The sequence below is a fragment of the Pygoscelis adeliae genome, unplaced genomic scaffold (genome assembly GCF_000699105.1).
Source record: "Pygoscelis adeliae isolate BGI_AS28 unplaced genomic scaffold, ASM69910v1 Scaffold465, whole genome shotgun sequence".
Lineage (NCBI taxonomy): Eukaryota > Metazoa > Chordata > Aves > Sphenisciformes > Spheniscidae > Pygoscelis > Pygoscelis adeliae.
The window spans coordinates 892,152-912,591 of record NW_008824812.1 but is presented as its reverse complement, the minus strand read 5'-3'; the positions used below and the strand labels follow the sequence as shown (position 1 = coordinate 912,591).

Genomic DNA, 20,440 nt, shown 5'->3' with positions numbered 1-20,440 from the left:
AATTTTATATTTAATTACAATAGGAAAGATTCAAAATGGATGGGACTGGAGACATCTCTATTAAAATCAGTAGAGCAGCAGCTACAAAGCACTCAGTTTGCCCCTTATCTTATTCTTCATAACTGTAAGAAGCTGAAGCTCAAGCCTTTGTGTTACAACAAACTGTAATGTGGACAATTCTTTAAATTTTTTCCACTTAGAAAGCTTTAGTCTTTTTATAGGAAATTTGTTTCCATGGGTGAACTTAGGCATGGATGAGTGGGGAACAATGCATTGTTTGTTAAAACAAACTTTTTTTGAAGGGAGTGGGCTTAAAAGGAAGGAAATGTGGTTTAGATTTAAGTTTCTTTTGAAATTTCTTCCTCTTCTTTTTCCTCCTGCCCCCCAAAAACAGAAAACAAAAATCCAAACAACTAGAAGTCCCCAAACTGATGTTTCACTATACATATCTTTAAAATATTTGGTATAATCTGGAAAGCCAGAGAGAAAAATTATCAGTTTAAAAATCACTATCTTTGTTACCCTTCCCTCCCCTCTCTGGGTTGTTCTCCCTCAAGAACATGCAGCTTTTGTCTCAGCTTTTCTAGTTCATATGTTTGGCAGGGTTTTATCTGGTCTGTGTCACTGGTGTGTGTAAAGTAATTTAAGCTTCAATTTATCCATGTGCTTAAACGTTTTGCTGAATAAGGTCCTTGCATTCTCTGATCCCTGGGTTGATCATTCACAGGGTCGCTGCAGAAGGAAGAATGCTAAGGGGGGTAGGTGGGGGTGAAGATACCGGGGGGGAACTTAAGGCAGGAATACAATTTAATTTTTAATTAGCTAGATCTAGGGCGGACAGTTGCCTGGAAATCTCTCTTTCTCTCCCTTTCATTAGACGTCCTCTGTCAGTCAGCTACTACGTGACAAGTTTCCTCGCTGCTGGGCCGAGAGTGCCTGATGCTGGCTATCATGGCTGATCCCGTAGCAGAAGAACACGTGTCCCAAGCTAGTGAACTCTGCTGCGAGTGTGGTCAGTTCCACCTCTTGCTGGACAATCATCTCTACAACTTCCAGGATGAAGTGGACGATGAACTCATCTGCCATATCTGCCTTCAGCCTCTGCTCCAACCTATGGACACCCCCTGTGGACATACGTACTGTTTCAAGTGCCTTGAAAACTTCATGCAGGAGTATAACTTTTGTCCTATGGATCGGAAAAAGCTCTCTTTCCAGCAGTGCCACAAGTCCAGCCTTCTAGTACGAAACCTGTTGGATAAGCTGATTGTCTTCTGTCCTTTCAAGGCAGAGTGTCAGCAGACAATGCAGCGGTGTGAACTAGAAGCTCATCTGCAGAACAGGTGCATTCCCATTTACATTATATTACTGCTCCTTTGTATAATGCCATCTGTCTGTTGTGCTTCTGACCAGAAAGATCCATTCTCAGAACAGTTCTTAAACTGGGGCAAGATGGGACACCAAAGATGACAGTGGGTGAGGCCAGAAAGGTGGGTGGGTGAAGGCAACGTAATTGTGTGTGTGTGTGTTAGGGAGGCCAGCTCACATGTGCTACAGAGGCGAAGGGTGAGGTGCTTGCCTGCTCACATGCAAGTTGTCTGCAGACACAAAACCTATCAAATGTATATAAATTTGTGTGTCCTGATCTGGGGCACCCGACTCTAAAAATTATAAACATGCTTATTCTTGTTTCACTTGCGCAGAGAAGAAAGGCACAAAGTCAACACTCTGGAAGCAAGGGATTGTGCAGTGTTGCCAGTTTAATTGGTCCAATTAAGATGTGCAATACATAAGTCTTTGATCCAAATAATGTAAGTCCCTCCAAGCTGCACATTATGCAGTTGCTGAATCACCTACTTATAATTCCATTATCTTCTCTCATTCTTTTGCTGAGAAAGAGAAGCAAATGAAAAATAGGTTGGTTTTTTTTTTTTTCCTTTTTTCCCCCCCTTGTGCAGAGGAAGGGAGACTTTTTTTCTTGCGCTTGTCAGCAGAGGTGTGTTTTGGTGCTTCCACTGCTGGTTGAGCTGGTGGCAGGCAGAATATTGTAGCTTTAAATAAGTGCAGGTGACAAAGAGCTCTTGCCATGGCGCTTGAAGAACACTTGTTCCTCCCTAGTTAATGATTGCAGGAAAGGGAGCTAAGTACAAGCCCTACTGCAGACAGAAGCAGACCTTCGCTGGCAGTGTGTGTTTTGTCAGCGGGCAATGAGAAATGCAACAGGCTCGTTTCCCTAACTAACTCTTTCTCCTGCTTTCTTGTTATCAGGCAGGGCTGAATGCTTAGGCTACGGGGACAGGGCTGCCCAGCTGTGCAGTTGTTGTGTAGCTGGGGCCATGGGCCATACCAGGGCTGGGCCTTCCTCTCTGCCCTGTAAATCTACCCTGGTATCAGTAAACTTCTGTCAGTTGTTAATCCCTCTGGCACAGGAGTTAAACACAGAAGAGAGAGGCACCCTTAAATGTTTACATTAGAGACCTGACTGGAAACTATTTTATTCTCTTATACATTTCATAGTTCTTTGTATATTCCTTGGGGAGGGTGTGTTCTAAAAATTGAGGCTATTTAACCTGGGCTGTGAGCATAGTTAGACTGAAAAATGAGGAGGGGAAAAACAAAAAAAAAAAGAGAAAGAAAAAAAATTACACTGGGATTTGGGTCTTCCTGTTTTGGTTTTTTTTTTAGTTTTAAGTGAGATTAACTGGTAGGAGACTTAAGGAAATAAGCATCTAGAAACTTGTTTTCTTGGGGGGATTTCTCTGCCCTTTGCAAAATGAATTTGTTTCTTGACATCTTAAGAGGGATGTGCACAACTGGATCAATCAGTTTTCTGTCTTTAAGTTTCAGGGTCATCTTACTGCTTGGAGAATAAATGACTAGGAATAAACCAGAGGGAGTAATACTGGGATGAGACTTGTTTAGCCAGAATGTAAATAGTCAAGTTTAATTTGAAAAGTGACTCTGGTAAACACCCAATACTACTCATGTTTCTGAAAGTGATGCTTTTTCATTCACCACCCTCCTCACCTGCCACCCTTTTTATAAGTACTCTTGATAAAAGAGCTTCTTTTTCCTTGCTCGTTTTTGCTCAGATAGCCTGGCTGTGGTGTAGCTGCATACAGAGCGCATTTTGTTGAACGTAGAATTACTTCTTGAACCTCTGTGTGGGGAGCAGTCAGTGGGATTATAAACTCCTCTAAATTGCTCCCGTTCAAGTAGAGCCATCACCTGCGTGGACTGGAGGTGGAGTTCTGTCTGACCGTCAGGTCTCATTCAGCAAAAAAAATAAGCAAGCCTCGCTTGCTGCTCTTGCATGTTACTGGTTTGTTAAAAACAAAGCCTAATTCAGGGCTGAGCTTGAAACTTGAGCCACTTCCTTTGCATGAAGATACAGTTCATAGTCATCTCCAAAAGGTCAGAGCTAAGTATTTGCTTATATTTTAAGAGGTATTGTTTTCTTCACCTAAAGGTAAATATTTAGCAAGGGAGACTCCCGTTCCTATTGCATTCTCCTTTTTTAAATAATTTGCTTAATAATTTTGAAAGTAATAAATAACAGGCCCGCTCTTAAGCTGAACTAGTACAAGTAGATGCTGAAGGTCAAATGAGAATAAATTTTAGCATCTGTGATACAAGCTTTGCAGCCGATGAGGTCTTGAACAGGCTTCTTCACGTAACTTTGTCAGTCAGAGCTTGCGTGTGCTGGGTTAACCACACAGGCAGAGACTAGCCACTTACAGTCATTGACAATCTCTCTCTAGGTGTCCTGGTTTCAAGAAATACAGATCTGAACTACAGCGGAAAAAGAATCCCATTTCCAAAGGGAAGGAAGATCCTCCTACCAAGGTGGAGACAAACACACTCAAGGATCCAGAGGTACCAAGTGGAGGATCGTCACTTGTGGCAGAAAGCTCTGCAGCTGCTGTGGTATCACTAGGGACTGCGGAGCCTGGACTGGTTAATCCAGCTTTTGAGGAGACTGAAGAAGGTGAGAGTTTGATACAGAAATGTAATTATGTAATTACCTCATTTTTATATCATAAAAGGTAATTATCTCAGACAATTCAATTTTTAAAGTGTCCCCAACATTCTTAGATATCCTCAATGCTATTCAGCCATTAGTAGCCATCGGAGTAATCTCTTTCCTCAGCTAGTCCTTGAGCAGAAGGGAGGTGGATTCATGTGCATCAGGTGTGGCAGGATCTGCTCACAAGCACAAAATGGTCTGCGCAAAACAATTCAGAGAATCTCTGTTAGACTGGAGTGAATATTTGCAGTATTCTTTGTAGAAACAAAGGCAGTCCCTGTCAATGGGAACACGCAGCACTCAAAGCACTTGCAGAAGCCAAATAATTAGTAATTAGGAAACGTTCCAGCCCCTTCTTAATCTTGTTAAGAAAGTTAAACATACAGTCAGTTTCCTAGAGTGGTCAGTACCTCCCTAATGGTGTGCAGCAAGTGTGTTTTTTATAGCATAGCTTAGTTTTTGGATTAATAGTCAGTTATGAAACCCTTGCAGATAAAAGTAACCATCTCCGCTTCAGTATAGAACCACTTGTCTCAACCCCCGTTAGAAGGCAGCAGCGTGGAAATCTCTGTGCCTTGTTTCAAAGTTAGTCTCAGTTTCCAAGCGTGCAGGCGCTGGAGCTGGCAACTGCTGTGCCTGTGCCAGAGTTAATGCACGGGTCAGTTTAATTCTCTGTTGGCTTTTTGCCGAAGTACACTTGGGGCAGGTTTTGCATCTCTTGTGTGACAGCTGCAGTTCGCCCTGACAGGCAGTGCGCTTGGCTTCATTAAGAGTGTTGGGCCTGCCTAAATGTTGCAGTGCTGGTAGAGTTAATAAAACTTGCTAACAATAACTTTCCTCTTCAAAGTGTCTGAGAAGCATTGCTTAGTCTTCAGTATGCTGTAAATACGTAAACATTACTCCCGCTTTACAGGGGGAATGGGAAAAGAGGAGGAAAGGAGAGGAGGGAAGTTGCAGTGAGCTGCCTGTGGTAAAGTCACCGCAATGGCAGTAATTACAGCTCAGTAGTCCCCTTTTCTAATGGGCATCGTGGAAATGGGCATTTGTTGTGTGTGCGCTTCTAGTAGGCCAGCTGTCACAGTAGAAAAATAAATCTCTAAATGGTAAGTGAAATGCCCTTTAATAAAACTCAAGAAATAATAATGACAGAGTTTAAATTTGCCATAAGCTAGGAGAAGATGGGAAACATTCTGGAGAAACTGTAAAGAAACAGGAGCTTTTTAAGTTTTTAATCTGACCTATTGTTCCCTCCTGATAGCTACTTTCCCTCCAGATGCTACTTTGGACACAACCTGCCAGTGTTATAAATTTTGGAGTGCTATGTGAAGGAAAATTCTATTAACGTGTTTTTTTTTCTCTTCAATTTCCACAATCAGACCTCCCTCAGAGAACTAGTCTTGTGGCTGAAACGACCACAATTGAAATTCACCGAGAAGACCCGGAGGAAGAGCTGGGGATGAGGATAGTTGGGGGTAAAGACACCCCACTTGGAAACATTGTTGTTCAGGAGGTCTTGCGGGATTCTGTCATTGCTGCAGATGGAAGAATAGCACCTGGGGACCATATTCTTGAGGTATGTAAAACCCCACTGGTAGTCCCATTGCTTCTCTTGACTTGAGATGAGGGTTGGGGGAGGAAGGTTGTCTAGAAAAACTGGGAAATATCTATAGCTGAGGGTTTAAAAGCACTGATCAAACTTTTGTGTGTCGGTAGCATTGTGTATCTGCTGGGGCTGTGAAGCAGATTTTTGAGGTTCCTTCCAGTCGTATTCATATTTACCTTGCATATTTGATAACTTTTTGAAATTTAGACCATTTTGGATAAATTAAAAAGATTTCTGTCTGATAAATTTCACCCAGTAGCACCATTTCTCTCCAAATGACTGTGCTCTAGTTAGGAAGTCTTATAAATGCTTGCTCTACTGTGTTGCCTAAGCTGCATATTCTCAATGGGCAGGTCCAAAGTTTAAGACCTTACGACTTGAAGTAAGCATCAGATATGTAACATGAGTAATAAACAGCACCAACCTCATACCGTGCTGACCCGCGGCCAGATTTAGTTTCCAGATTAATCAGGCTGCATGGCAGTGGGCTAATCAAGGCGACAGAAGCTTGTATGCAGCAGTAAAGCCTACATGCAGCGAGAACTGTTAGCACCTCCCGGCTATGGCTGCCCAATCATTTGACAAGCCATAAAGACCTAATTATCCTGTTGGACTTGTGGATGTCGGTACGGACTGGCAGCCCCACGTGCACAAGTGGCCAATAGGATCTCCGAGTTGGTTTCTTAGGTAGACCAATAGAGTAACTTCTGTTTTATTCAGTTGAATTGTACATGTCTCAGTCGTGACTGGGTTGTAAATAGGGCAGGTCCCCACACCTAGTAGCCCTATTAACATCCTAAAAGAAGACTGCAAGGAGTCTTATGTGACAACAGACAAAGTGAAAAGTAGCTTCTCAGAGTTACCTTGGTAAAAGCATGATTAGACTGATGATTCCAGAAGCTTGTAGACTATGGACCACTCTTCAACTTAAAAGTGAGGATGGGTAGTCTCCAATTTGAGTTTTCTCCTCCAAGTGTGTATTGAACGCTGGAAGTTAAGGAAAATCAGTTCTGCATTTCCATGGGATGGATGTAATGATTTAATATTTTGCAGTTTCAGATTTGTTAGTTACGAGAGCTGTCCTTTCTTGTCCCTGTCCTCAGCTATTCACCATCAATTATGGTCTAGTTTAATCTGCTTTCTTCTGCATTCCTTTTTAGAAAACTCTGCTTTCTAATGTGCATCAGAAGCAGCTGCTTCAGTCACGGCATTGCACAGGGAGTTGTACATCCCATCTCCAACTTTGTGATGTTCCGCACTGTGGACAGTGCCTAAATTATGTAGGTTCTGATTAGTGACTCTGGTATGTTTGTCTTTGTAGGTGAATGGCGTCAACATCAGCAGTGTGACTCACTGCCAAGCTGTCTTCTTTCTGCGCCACCCAGGTCCTGTTCTCCACCTCATGGTCCTGCAGGAGAAGGGTTTTTCCAGTAAGACTGCACAGCAGGATTCCACTTCTGCTACAAATCGGGAAGTGATCCACGTTACCTTGATAAAGAGAGACCGATCCGAACCCTTGGGAATCAAACTGATCAGGAAGACAGATGAGGCAGGGATTTTTATTCTAGATCTGTTAGAGGGAGGTTTGGCAGCCAAAAACGGAAAGCTGAGTCGGAATGACAGAGTCCTGTCAATAAATGGCCAGGATTTGAGGCAAGGAACACCTGAGGCTGCCGCGCAGATAATACAGGTAATTTATGTTGTGGTGAGGTTGTATGGCTGTCTGCATTGATGGCAGGGCTCCTGTTCTGACCCAAGGGCTAACAGAACGCACTAGAGCAAACTGCATTCCCTGAAATATCTCTTTGGGAAAGTGACTCCCCTGCAGGTGTGTGGGAAGCACCACTTCCAAATGAAGATAAACATGAAGAGTGGGAATCCATCGTGAGTCATCTCTGACAAGTCTGCAGCAAGGCAGTTGCTCATGGCGCTGTACTTCAGCTAAGGCAATTGGATCTCCTTTGTGGTGTGGTGTTCGGAGCCTTTCTTGCAGAGTGAATATTCGTATGCACTGTGTAGATGCATGCAGCAGAGACAAAGATTAGGACAGCCTCTCGTGCTTCAAACAGTCAAACTGAAGGTGTTTGTTGGGAGATGTGATAGGCTGGCAGCACAGAACAGAACCCTTTTGACTGATTTGAAGCCCTCTCTCCCTGTTTTACCCTTATTTGGGAAGGGAGTCTAGAAAACAACATGAGGCACCTCAGGCTAAAAACATTCTGAAATACTAAACGGGTAGAAGAGAGGTTGTCTTTCCCTGTGCAATAGACATGTGCTCCTGTTGCAGCATGCCAAATGTTTTGGTGAAAGGAGTGGGCAAGGAATTTTGGTTAAGGATTAAGGATTGCTACGTGTGCAGCAGATATCATGTAGATCAGTTTAAATTCTTTATCTCCCTAGGCGATGACCTCCAGTTTCTGTTTTTATCTAAAGATCCTGACACAATACATCTCATCACATACTGTTTATATCCCGGAAAGGATCTGAGGTCAGCAGAGTGAGGGAGAGCCAGTTCTTTTCCTGGTAATCAGCAGAGGGGTGCAGTGGTATGGGAGAAAAGAAGAGAAAGAGCAGAGTTCCAGTACCGAGATCCTTTTTTATGTTATATATATGATTCCATTCTATGGCCTCTTAGAATTTTGTTTGCATCCCATTAAGTGCTGCTGTATTTCTGTTGTAATGTGCAAGCATAACTCCCACATGAGGAAGTCTTTCTTGATACCACTGAAATTGGTAACCAAAGTCTCTGAACCAGCTTCAGTAGGTTTGGGGATTGAATTCCTTTTGAAGTGACGTTTGTGTAACACTGTGACAGTCTTCCAAACATTATCTGTTCTTCTGAGGGCTAATTCAAATTCTTGGCTAAATGTAATTTTAATTTTGATTGCAAACCATTTGCAGAAAAGAGTCCTTCTTACCTGTATTGTAAAGTACCATTTACAGCTATATATATATATATGCACAGCCATATGTACTGTACATAAGTCTGGTAATCCTGGTTGAAGGGGAGGGCAAATCCCCATTTTAGGACGTGATGTTTACGATATATTTTATGAAGACATGGATGTGTGCCAACTTGTCTGGAAAAAAATTGCTCTATCTGAAGTGACTTTGGAGGCAAGAGGCTTTTAAATTCTGTTTCAGAAAACAAAAGTCTCCTGTGCTAGTTTAAAAAGAAAAAAACCCAAGCCAGTTGATGCAGTCCCTCTTCCGAGGCCAGGGAATTCACTGCTGCCAGGGTGCTGTGGCACCAGGGGAACAGGGTCCCATGTCACGAAGAGAGAGAGGCAACCGTACTTCTCTCGTCCGTTGCAGGAAATGCCCCAAGTCAGCACACCACCTTACCCCAATGGAGTCCTTCACAATAAGGTTTTGTCAAATTATCTGAAAGAACAAACCAAATTAGAAGAGCAGTAACAATAGTGAATACTTTCCCTGTAGTTCTGCCAAGGCCAGACATACAGCTGGTTAAGTGTTTAATTGGCAGCAATCTTAGACAAAAGGTCATGTCTTCAGGTACTCTGGGAAAAAAATGGGTGGGAGATGTTGAACAATAGACATGGTACATAAGCTGGGAAGGAAAGAGCTTTAACAAGTTTCTTTACAATAAAAGAAAAAGCATCCAGTACTCTATCACGGTCATCCATCATGTGCACCAGTCAGCGTTCTAGCTCTGTTCATTTTGTATCGCAACACAATATGCTACTTTGGTTATTTGTACTGAAGTGGAGGAATTAATCATCCCTTTCCACTTTCTCTTGTTTGGCATTTGTAGGGGAGGGAGGCATGAGTGAAGCCTGCCTCTACTCCTGTTCCTTCTGACTAACATTTGCTAATTCCTTTTTTCTCTTCACCATAGGATTCTGTGGCTCATCACAAAAACCATGGCATCGTGTTGCGTAGCCCTGTTTTAGACCTTTTGTAGAAACCGACACCAACCCTTCTCTCTCCCCAAGAAAATGACAGGGGCTGTCCCTAATTTCTGATTTATTTTTCTATTTTATTTACACTCTTTTTGTTTCTCCTGGCAGACCACTGAATCAAGAGTGAACTTTGTTGTCTTGAGGCAGCCAGGTGTACAGCTGTCGGACCCAGTGGAAGATGGCAGCACATCAAATAACAGCAGCAGCAGCAGCAGTAGCAATGGAGGAAGCCCGGTGCACCATCGGAGACGACTAGACCAGAATCACTATAGACGAAAATCTAACTACCAGAAGGTAAGTTTTGTAAATAACGGCAAAAGTGCTGGTTATTCTTGGTCTAGCAGATCTATTATGTTTGCTCTGTGACAGCAATTTATCCTACAAGACTGATGAGTAGCTCCGTTTCTTCTTGAGCTATTGAAAAGCAGCAGGTTTGTGGCTTTTGGTACTGGAGAACCGTATGTTTGTCATCTACTGGGAAACAGTTTTTAGGGAAAAACGTGTCAAAACTTCTTCAAATGTCTCTAATGTTGATACAGAACCAGTGATTAATCCTTCCTTGTCTGGAAAGGGCAATGGGAAATTTACCATCCATGAGACGCTTGGGACTTGCTTCTTGACATCCATCAAGCACAACACATTCAGGGCGTTACACGATGACACTAAGTTACACTTCTGGTTTGGAGCTAGAGGGCTTTATGGTACAGAAGTAGAAACTACACAAATTACACGGTAGTGCTCCTGTGACTTCAGTGTTGCTTCTGCCATCCGTTTGCATATTATAAGAAACACTATGAGCAAGAGGAGAATCGCCAGTCTGTTGTACCAAGAGAGATTTGCTCTGTGTTTAGAACTTCCATTTGAGTGAGAAAACTTGCTACAACTGCTTAGACTTTTATGTTTAAATGTCTCTGGAGTTTAGTAAGTAGCTGTCATAAATGGCTGGAGTCTGGTTCCTTGATTTAAATCCTAGAATATAATTTACATATTGTTTCTACAGCATATGCTCTAATGCGTGCTTTCACCACAACCTAAACATTTAGTAGTAGTCAGAGAGAGGTTGGTTGCTTGATATGAACGGCCTGGAAATGAGTTCATAGCTTGCTCCTCAGTGCAAAATCGTTCTCCTCAGAGGGCGCATCTCTACGGCAAATGAATGTGAGATCGTTAGGAGAGCAGTGCCTCAGTTGTGGTGGTATCACTTTGGAAATACAGGGTAGTATTTCTACCCAGAGCAAGTACGTGAGAAGCTGACTTTGCCATCTGGCAACATTGCTGAAATGTTCTTGATTAAAGATACAAGATGTTCTGTTATTTTCTTCCAGATCTGGGCTTCTCATGTTAATTGCACTAATGAAGCTGCATTTTGTACTGTCATTCCTTTGTAGGATTTACCTCAGGGATACATAAGTCATGAAAAGACAGTTGCAATAAAAAAGGAACCAAAGGAATCTTTAGGAATAACAATTGGAGGCGGAAGGGATAACAAAAACAAGCTCCCTATATATGTAACGAGTGTGCAGCCCATCGGATGCCTCTTCAGGGATGGCAGAATCAAGCGAGGTAAGGAGGCTCTCAGACCCTTTATCCTTTAGGAATGGGGTTTTTTTTTCAGTGGAGGTTGGACTTGGACACTAAAGTGAGGCTGGAAACAGGGTTCCACATGAGACCTTGAGGCAGAAATGGGCTTCATAGCAAAAGGTCTGTAATCCTATCTTGTTTAATCAACAGGAGATGTACTTTTAAGCATAAATGGCATTGATTTGACTCATCTGAACTACTATGAAGCTGTCTCAGCACTGAAATCTAACGCAGCTTCCCACTCAGTCATACTGAAAGCCTTGGAAATCCTTTCATTGAACTCGACAGAGCCATCTCTGGACATCAAGGAGCAAGGATTCAGCTGGTCTCCCCTCTGGATCACATGGCTCGGATTGCCTAGGTACGTTTGTTCAGTGACCGTATAGAGATCTGTTCAATCACAGAGTTGATTTTCACTCAAACACTAGAAATTAATTGCTTTGTTGGTTGACTTGGAAGCATTACTGGTATTCTCATTTGGCTCTAAGGCAGTGGAAAGCCTTATTTGTCAACAAGATCACAGTATAATGAACACATGAGAAAATTCTACTGCTTTTTATGGTGTGACCCATTGTTCTCCCACTTCTGTTGGACAGTAACCATATTCCAGAAGTTCCTGGAAACCTTTTCTAAGAGAACTGACACAGAAAATGGGAAGTATAGATTCTGGCATTTGAGGCATCGAGTTGACATATAGTCAACGTAGATACTTGTCTGCTTGTATTTAATCTCTGCTAAAATATCATTAACTGAAATGACTCTGTGGCTCTTTCTGGATCACATAACAGAAGCCAGTAGATACCTATACTGTTTTATAGTTTTTAATCTGATCATCTCAGGGGCAGGCATTCTTTCAGTCTGATTCTTTTTGGCTGTCATAATTGTGTCATCTTTAGCATGAAGCAGAAATGATTCTGCTTGAGTTTCCTGCTGCAAAGCTTTGGACCGTAGACTTAGCACAGATTTTAGCAGCAACATGGTTAAGTTCCAGATGACAGGGTTGGGGCTTTGAAAACTTGAATTTCTATTGCCTTCCTGGAGAGGTGAACCTCTGGTTTGCTCACTTTTGCAGTTTCATCAAAATAATGTTCTGCTGTGAAAGGTAGGGTCTGTTGTTATTCCAGCTGACCGGAGGAGGATCATGCAGGAGATACACATGGAACAGTAAAGCCAAACCCTTCTGTGGGAAGCTCGGATTATTTACAGCCTTGTTTCTTGAGGCACCCGAGAGAAGAAATACTAACAAAACCTCTGTTATGTTACCCTTGTGTTACGTAGCAGCCTGTAAATGCTAAACAAACAGCCCAAGGAAGGTAGCTTTTGTGTCTCAAGCAACTGTAACTTGGCTTGTATTCAGCACCGTCCTACCAGTTTCCTCTGCTCTCCCAGGGAATCGGCCTGTCTGTTCTGTGCAGGCTTAGTATGAACTAGCCTGAGCTGTACCTGGATAACCCAAATTCCAGTACAAACCCTCAGATGCTGGCTGGTGTTTGTTCCTCATGGGTGTTCCTGCAGTGAAGTATAGCAAGGCAAAACCTGGCTGTACTTTCCCTTCTTCCTTTTCCAATTTATTTGGATGTCTGGTGGCTTGCAGCTTCACCACGCTTTCTGCTACAGGGACTGGAGTCCACTCTTCGCTCATTGGTCACCTGTCTTCATTTCAGGAGTATACTGGCATTACCTGCTATTTAATACATTGCTTGAAATTCTTTTGCTGCTGGTATTAATGTTGCCCCCCCTTTACTTGACTGTTACTGTACCTGGCTACTGAAGCAGAAAGCAATGATTTCGGATGCCCTTTCTGCTCTTCAGTCTTCCTTTCTTACTCTGAACTGAATTCAGGCATCTGAATTTGTCTGCTGTTCTTCTGTGGGTGTGAGGGTGGTTAGGAGGCACAAAGCAAGGTTATGTCACTTCAGGACCTGACAAAATCTTCCTTCTTGTTTCCAGTAGTAAAAATGGCTGTAATTCTTATGCTTCCTCACTCATTTTCCCATCTGCTTACAGTAAGACCTGGTAGCAACTAGCTGGTCGTCCATAGAATGAGCGATTTCCCTAAAGCCACTAAGAATCTGCCTTTTGCAGCTAAGCAAGGTATTTATATTTGATGTTGTAGCTGGCACAATCAGATTACAGATTCTCAAGCAATAATTAAAAATAAACTGAAATAGTACCCTTGTTTGTCACCTGGAAATGTTCAGGATGCCTCTACGCTCGCGTTTTAGTTTGGCACAGGAACGTGCTGTTGAAGCGAGAATCCCAGTTGTCCTCACTTGCTGTTTGTAGTTCACGTTGCAGAGAGGTCTTGACTTGCACAAGCTGGGTTCCTTTTGAATGGGACTAAACCAGAAGTGCTGCAGAGGAATGCCCGTTGCACTGTGGCACAAACAGACCCTGTGTGTACAACACCAAAACTAGATTACAGAAAATCCCCTGAAATGTGCCAAAACCAGACCTTGTGTCCTCAGCACTAGTTGTTTCACTCAGATCTGTTCCTTTTGGGCTGCCCTGCTAAAGTAGACATAGCCTCAGTACGCTAAAACATTTTGCAGTACAGTGTGAAAGTTTAAAGCTTATTGCTGATGGCATGTGCGATTTTGGTTTTGTTCAGCTTTTTTTTTTCCCCCTGCAGTTACTACTCCAATCCAGCAGAAATATCCTTTCCTCCTTAGAAGAAACCCATGTATTTCTTTCTAGTTTGAAGCCAAACTTTATGCTGAAAGACTGGAGTTGAAGTTAGTGCTCAAGGCTAGGGAAGTGTATTCAGTCTTTGCAACACTTGAGCCCACAGCGTTTAATTCTAGCCTTGATTCTTGTATCTGTGGTTTTCTGTTTATGTCAAATACTGTCTCTCATCTCGGCACACTTGGTGATGTGCTGTTTCTGAAATGTGGGGCCCCTGTAGCCCATCTACAGAACTTGGGTTACGTGCCAGACTACCGTTGCAGAAGCGTTTTAGGAGAGAGATGACAGCCCTCGTCCTGTGCCTTTCTTGGGACCCTGGGTAACAGAGGGAATAACATGAGCATCTTGGTCACGTTCTTCCTAAAAGAAAACCACTCTGTGCTCCTAAGGCTACTTTCACACCACAGCATTTGGTGTGCAAGCTTGGAGCATCTTCCACCTCTGACTATAGCCAGTGCTGCACACTTCCAATGAAGATACAAACATCCCCGTAAGAGGGACAGTGTAGTAATATTCTTCTGTCTAACCTCAGGCAACTAGTATTGGCTGTACTGAACCAGGTGGCTGGTATCTTTCTTGGATTTTTTTGTCTTGTAATACAACTGCGGGTAGCTCTACTGTCCTTGTAAACTTACTCTTTCTCCATTCTTTGCTTTGTTATTAATGGTGGCGGTGAGTGTTCCAAGTTAATTGTATGCTACTACTTATTGCTACTGAATGTTTATCATCATCACTGTGTATGTCACAGAAGAGAGCACAGGAACTTTACTGGATTTCTTCATAGTATTATGTTAAATCAGTACCAGCTACTGATAGTATAAAACACCATCTCAAAACGCTGCTTTGGAGAGGGTGTGTGTCCTAATTCAATGCACACTGAATCCTAAAGATACTAGAAATACCAAGTTTACAGATTGATTTATCTTTTCTCTGTAAAAAAGCTTTGACTCTTGAAAACAGTGACCGTGCACAGCGTGGCTTACGGATAATTCTCAGGGGGTGGAAAAGCAGTTTTCCTCCTGCCTTCTTGAGGTTTATCTGAAGCCAGTCTCCATGAAGTCTGAGCTCTTTCTGCAACAACTGTTAGGCGCTCCCTGCCACGGCCCCACTGGAGCGGCGCACTCCGCAAACTCTGAAAGGGATGCAGAACTGCAAACTCAGCAGGGTGTTTGTCACAATACAACTTGCACCTTTTACTTTCTGTAAAGTCTAAAATTCTTCTCCCACAGTCATTGTCCATTATAGTAAATAGGGTTTTTAGGAAGAGAAACTTTTTTTTCATATGGAAAACTGGTTTCTAGCAAACAGCCTTTTCCAACTCTTGGAGAATGTGTCTAATGTTTTTATTTATGTTCTGTGCTGATGTAGTGCTTGCCACTCTTGTTCTCTGGGCTATTTTTTTGCACTAGTTGCCACATACATTTCTCATCGCTGTGTTTTTATGCTTGTGTGGTACCTGTAGAAGAAAACCATGGAGGTATCAGTAAGCTAGAACTGGGTCTTCCAGCGTTTATGTGTGAAGAACTCGTACAAAAGTAAATTACAGTTTGAAAGTAGATAATTGGATCTTTCTCCTAGTGAGAAGTTAACTGAGAAGGCTTTTGAAATCTGAAACTCATCTGCAAACTGCTCAAGCAAAGCCCTTGAGGCAAAAACGTTTACTAGGAAAAGTTTAGCTGCTGGAATACCTCAGTGGGGTGATCAGCAGCAGTTTCACACATCATATCTCTGGCAGCGCTTTGGTGCCAGAATGTAACCTGACTGCGAGCCAGAGTACACGAGATGCTTGCCTGCGCTCCTGCCACACCTTTTCAGGCTCCTCACAAAGGCTTTGCAGGTCTTTGTGCTACAAACTCAAGGAGCAAGTGCTGTTAGCACTTACGTATCGCATTCTCCAAGGCAGCCCTAGCATTGCAGCATACTCCAGGCTTACTGAGAAGACATAACCTCAGTGGCTGGCATTCAAAAACAGTGGCCTGTGATCTCTCTCCGGGGAGTCCAGTCTCTTACTGTATACAGCAATCCTGGGTGTAGGTCCAGCAGGAAAGACCTTTCATACTCTGATTTGGTAGTTAGTAGAAGAAAGGCTGCCATACCTCCTATGTTTGCTTTCCATCAGTGATACATAGCTGCTGAATGCCTTCATTGTACCAAGCGTGTGGTGGTATATAGATAGAATTAAAAAAAGCTCTATTCTCATTAATTGCATGGGTGTAACTGCTGTTCACGACTAATTTGTTTTTGTCACTAGTACTGTGCGTGTTCATTAGTAGAATTCATGAAGTTATTCATGAATCTTTCAGGTCACAAACCCCTTTAGAGAATGGTAATTCTCTGTTAACTCTTAAACTAGCACTGACAATACTGAGAAAAAGATTTCTAAAGGACTGGCATCTTCAGATTTGAGAATTATCCCTGTAACACGCCCTGCAAAGGGGTTGCCTCACGTCCTTAAAAAAAGAAAATAATTCTGCGCTGTCTGCAAGGGAAAACATAATTTTCTGGTTAAGCAGTTTTCCTTGAAACACACTCATAAGCTTTCTCTGTTTCTGACCGTGCCTGTCTTCACAGCTACCTTCACTGCTGTCAAGATATTGTCCTTAGTAAAGGTAACCTGGAAAGCTGGGGCTTCAGCATTGTTGGAGGCTTTGAGGAAAGCAAAGGAAACCAGCCATTCTTCATCAAAACCATAGTGCCTGGGACTCCTGCCTTCCGAGACAGGAAACTGAAGTACGTATGAGCTGCCCTGCGGGTCTCTGGTGTTTGTGTCAGGAACGCGATCGGTACTTATGTCAGCATGCACCATTTTACTGAGGGTCTGTCTTTTACCCTTTTAACTAGCTGAGCTAAAAGTTAATGACTTCTAATTCTTAGACACTCATTTGTGCAGTTAATACTGTTACCAAAGTTGTAACAAACTAAGTCCTATACTAATGAGTGTTTCAGTTTCTCTATAAAGGTGCAACTAAAAAGAATTAACAGTTACCTTTTAAAAGGCTGTAAAGGTTCCAATTGACTAGAAAGGGGATGTCTGAGATGAATCATGGAGGTTCCAGAGTATAAAATCTCCTGGGTCAGGAAAAGTATCCCAATGGAAGCAACAAAAGCCCTCCTGTGCAGGAAACTTAAAACGAGCTTTGCTGACCTGTTAGTAATTGCAGCGAGTGGAGGAGTCAATAGTGGAGCCGGAGGACCCCACGGAACTTTCTTGCAATGTTATCTCTGGGAACCAGCAGAGCTGGCTTCTCAGCAAGCATGCAGCCAGGCGGCAAGTGCAGGACTGTAAAAAATAGAAGCGAGGCTGCTGTCTTGCAGGGGACATAGTTTTGGTGTAGGGAGCTGGGCTTTGCTCCCCCGAAAATGGTGTGAAAGAACAGAGCTGGGTCAGAGCCTTGGTGGGAGGACTGGGGTCAGCTGGGTTCCTGTTTGAGTGCTAGGACAGCAATGCACTTTTCCCATTAGACATTAGGAAGGTAGCTGGCTGGCTTCAGCACCTCTCGTCATCACAGCTGAATGGTACGACCACTCAGAAGATAGCTTGGTGCGCCATGGAGGTGGGCAGATCAGGCGGGGCTCTGAAACCTCTGTTGTATTGAGCTACAACGTGACAGCATGCTTCAGCGTCGTGAGCACTTCACCTTAGTGATTGCTAGTCAAGTAGCTGTAGGAGCAACCTTGGTGATGAGTGTGTTTATCAGCACGGATTTGTTTTCTGTAACTTTTCCCTCTGCTGACTGGCCAGCCGGTCACGCTGCTGGTGACCTTCACTGCTGTGTCACTCAAGTACCAGCAGTGCCCTCCTTTTCCCTTGCCCGCTTTGACTCAGAAGCAAGACTCTGACAGCAACCACTCCCTCTGCTTGCATCCGTTCCTTGCCCCTAACCTTTCATCGAGTGGAAAAAGTTGCTTCAACAGAGAGTTGATGATCTTGGCTCAGGGTAGGCTAGATGACCTTAGGGGTCCTAGGGTGCAGTGTTAATAATAATTAAATATGTCCTGACAAGCATGTTTCCTGTCTTCTGATTAGGTGTGGAGATGAAATAGTGGCAGTAAATGGAGTGCCAGCGATAGGAATGAGCAACTCTGAACTAATCCCGATGCTGAAGGAGCAAAGGAACAAAGTCACGCTTACTGTGGTGTCCTGGCCGGGAAGCCTCGTGTGAAAGCTCAAACAAAACACACAGCAGTTTCAGGTATCGGATATCAGTTGGCCATCACACAAAGCAAAACATGTGACAGATGAAGCAAGGGAATGGTGAACTCTTGCTACACAGTGTATTGCCATGGAAGACTTTTAGCTTCCTTTTTGGAGAAAACGTGTCTTTACCGGGCTGAGGTTATCAACAAATCTGGTTGTTGAATTCAAAGTAATGGTTGATCCAAACAGTTGTTGTAGCTTCCTGGGCTCATTAAAGCTCTTTAGAATTGGTGTTGCAGAGAAAGCTCTTTTTCCAGTGTTTCTCTACAAACCGCCTTTGAGGCGCCTTCCTCAATTTTAGAGCTCTGCTTTCCATTTAATATTTTGAACAGGTTAAAACAGGCATGACTGTCCGATTTCCCCTGCTAGTTTAATACAGTTCCACTACTGATCTCTGACTGCCATTCTTGGACATTGAGTCATTTTATATGTGCCTTTAAAAGCCACTAATAAAACTGCAAGGATGTGGACCCAAGTAAGCAGTTCCTATAGCCCCCAGTCTTGATATTTTTAGGTTACTGAAACCTAATGAATGTGTTTATACATTAAAAAAAACAATTGTAACTCTCAGCTGACAGCTGAAGCGCTGCTAGGTTAGCATGGTGGAGGTATGTTGACTTGTATGAAGGTCCCGTCACCAGGTAGCTGTCACAAATCCCGACTTAGGATCCTGCCAACTATGCCAATTTGTTGTGAATGGCCGATTTAGACTGCTTAAAGGACCACTGTCAAAGGTATCAGCAAAAGTGGCTTCACTGAATTACGATGTTGTAAAAGTGCAACGCCAGCAAGGTTCGCTCTTACTGCACAAAGGATATAACAATGATTCGAAACTATCAAGACAGAAATCAAGGTTACCATGATACAAGGTTATGCGCGATGTCAGTCGCTTACCAAAGATCTGGAGTTGGGGAGAGGTCTCTCAGCCTCGAGGAGCAACATTGAGAGGCGTCCCAGCTCAAGGGGAGATCACCGCCACGCAGCCAGCTGCTTAGCAGGGAGAGCTCAAAGGCGGCTCACTTGGGCTGTCATATTTATGGAATAAAGTGGTTGGCTTGTAGTCGAATTCCATGCGATGGAAGAGGTATGCGTGAGACTCCTTGTACCCGCAACTTTCTTTGTTCCTTGATAAATGAGTCGTGGAAAAGCCACCCGCTATTCATGTGGTGTTCCAAGCTCATATGCATCGATGGTCACTGCTCCTTTGTGGGTTTTCACAGAACAGATCGGACCTAGAGACGTTCTTGGCCCGGTTATGGCTTAGGCCTTTACCTCCCTTGGAGCCTGAACCAAACTACCACTATTTTGGTTAAGGAGTCGAGTGCATCCATCACAGTAGCCAGAAATAAGGAATTTGTTTAATTTTCATCCCCTTCCTCAGCTTGGTCTCCCTGGTTTTATGACCTGATAAAATGACCAGCTTCTCCCACAGAAGGTAGATGATTAAGTAAACAAACAGGCTTGTTACAAGACACCTCTGTCCCAGGATGCCGCCTTATTTTTACCAGTTTCCCAGTGATCAGATGCAGAGTTAAGGCAGGGGGGAGGAGGATGTACCTGACACAGCGCCTGTACTGTCAGGCATGCGGGACGGGCTCCTGCAGTTCTGTTCACGTCCCTCCTCCAGCTGGACCAAACTGTCAATTCACTGGATCAGGGTAAGCTCAGAGGGTCGTTGGCTGCCTCGGCCACATTGTACCGACTGTGCGAAAGAAGCTACCTCCGGAAGGACGGCGTGCCCGGTTTGGCCTCAGTTCAAATCCACTGTATAGTTAAAATTTAGAATAAATAAACTGGAGCCAAGGCAGGTTCGTTTGACCTGTGACGCCTTGCTAAGTTCCTACCTGGAAACTCCACATAAAGCAATTCCCTCCTTTTTTAGAAGGTTGTTAATCAGCGGTAGAAATGACAGCTTTCTCAAACCAGGCTGCACTGAGAGAGATCTTTCCTCTTAACGCTGTTTCTGCTGTACCTTTTATGGGGCCGACTCAGATTGTAAGAATCAAAGGAGTTTCTCTCCCCTGCAAAAATGCTACCTAGAACGAATGTTTAATTCCTTGTTGTAGTGAACTGAGTGCAGGTAAGCGCCCACCATTGTTGTAAGCCGTGCTTTCCTTAGGGCTGGCTACTTTGTAATTAGCTATTGTGGCGGAGCAGAATTGTTCCTTGCTAGGTGACTGACTTCTAGTTGTTCACATGCAGAGTGACTTCACTTCCTCTGGCTGTTAGCTGAAGGCAGTATATAGCAGGGCCTGTTATCAGAGCCTATTATACAGAAATAGCTTGGGATCCAACCGTCACAAAAGCTTCCCTGGCACACGGTGTGGCCTCTTTGGTTGGTTGATAAATACCGCTGTGGACTCTGACAGCAGAAACAGTGCGTGGCCAGCTGGGCTCTGGGGCCTTTTTTTTTTCCTGTTGTTCCT

At 43.5% G+C, this 20,440-nt stretch overlaps 1 protein-coding gene across 1 annotated transcript; it reads left to right on the top strand.

Moving 5' to 3' along the window:
* Nucleotides 1–951: 951 nt before the first annotated feature.
* LOC103917154 (ligand of Numb protein X 2-like) lies at nucleotides 952–17,979 on the top strand. The gene is made up of 9 exons (XM_009324262.1): nucleotides 952–1,340; nucleotides 3,759–3,985; nucleotides 5,401–5,597; nucleotides 6,949–7,317; nucleotides 9,659–9,844; nucleotides 10,939–11,113; nucleotides 11,282–11,492; nucleotides 16,388–16,546; nucleotides 17,844–17,979. Exons 1-9 carry the CDS (start codon nucleotides 952–954, stop codon nucleotides 17,977–17,979), a joined length of 2,049 nt encoding a protein of 682 aa, XP_009322537.1.
* Nucleotides 17,980–20,440: the final 2,461 nt, after the last annotated feature.

What these genes read in the sequence shown, in the direction of transcription:
- LOC103917154 (XM_009324262.1), top strand. Translation starts at nt 952, where the DNA reads ATGGCTGATCCCGTAGCAGAAGAACACGTGTCCCAAGCTAGTGAACTC. An exon ending in TTTTGAGGAGACTGAAGAAG is followed by an intron (nt 3,986 to 5,400) that starts GTGAGAGTTTGA and finishes TTCCACAATCAG; the next exon opens with ACCTCCCTCAGAGAACTAGT. An exon ending in ACATGGCTCGGATTGCCTAG is followed by an intron (nt 11,493 to 16,387) that starts GTACGTTTGTTC and finishes CTGTCTTCACAG; the next exon opens with CTACCTTCACTGCTGTCAAG.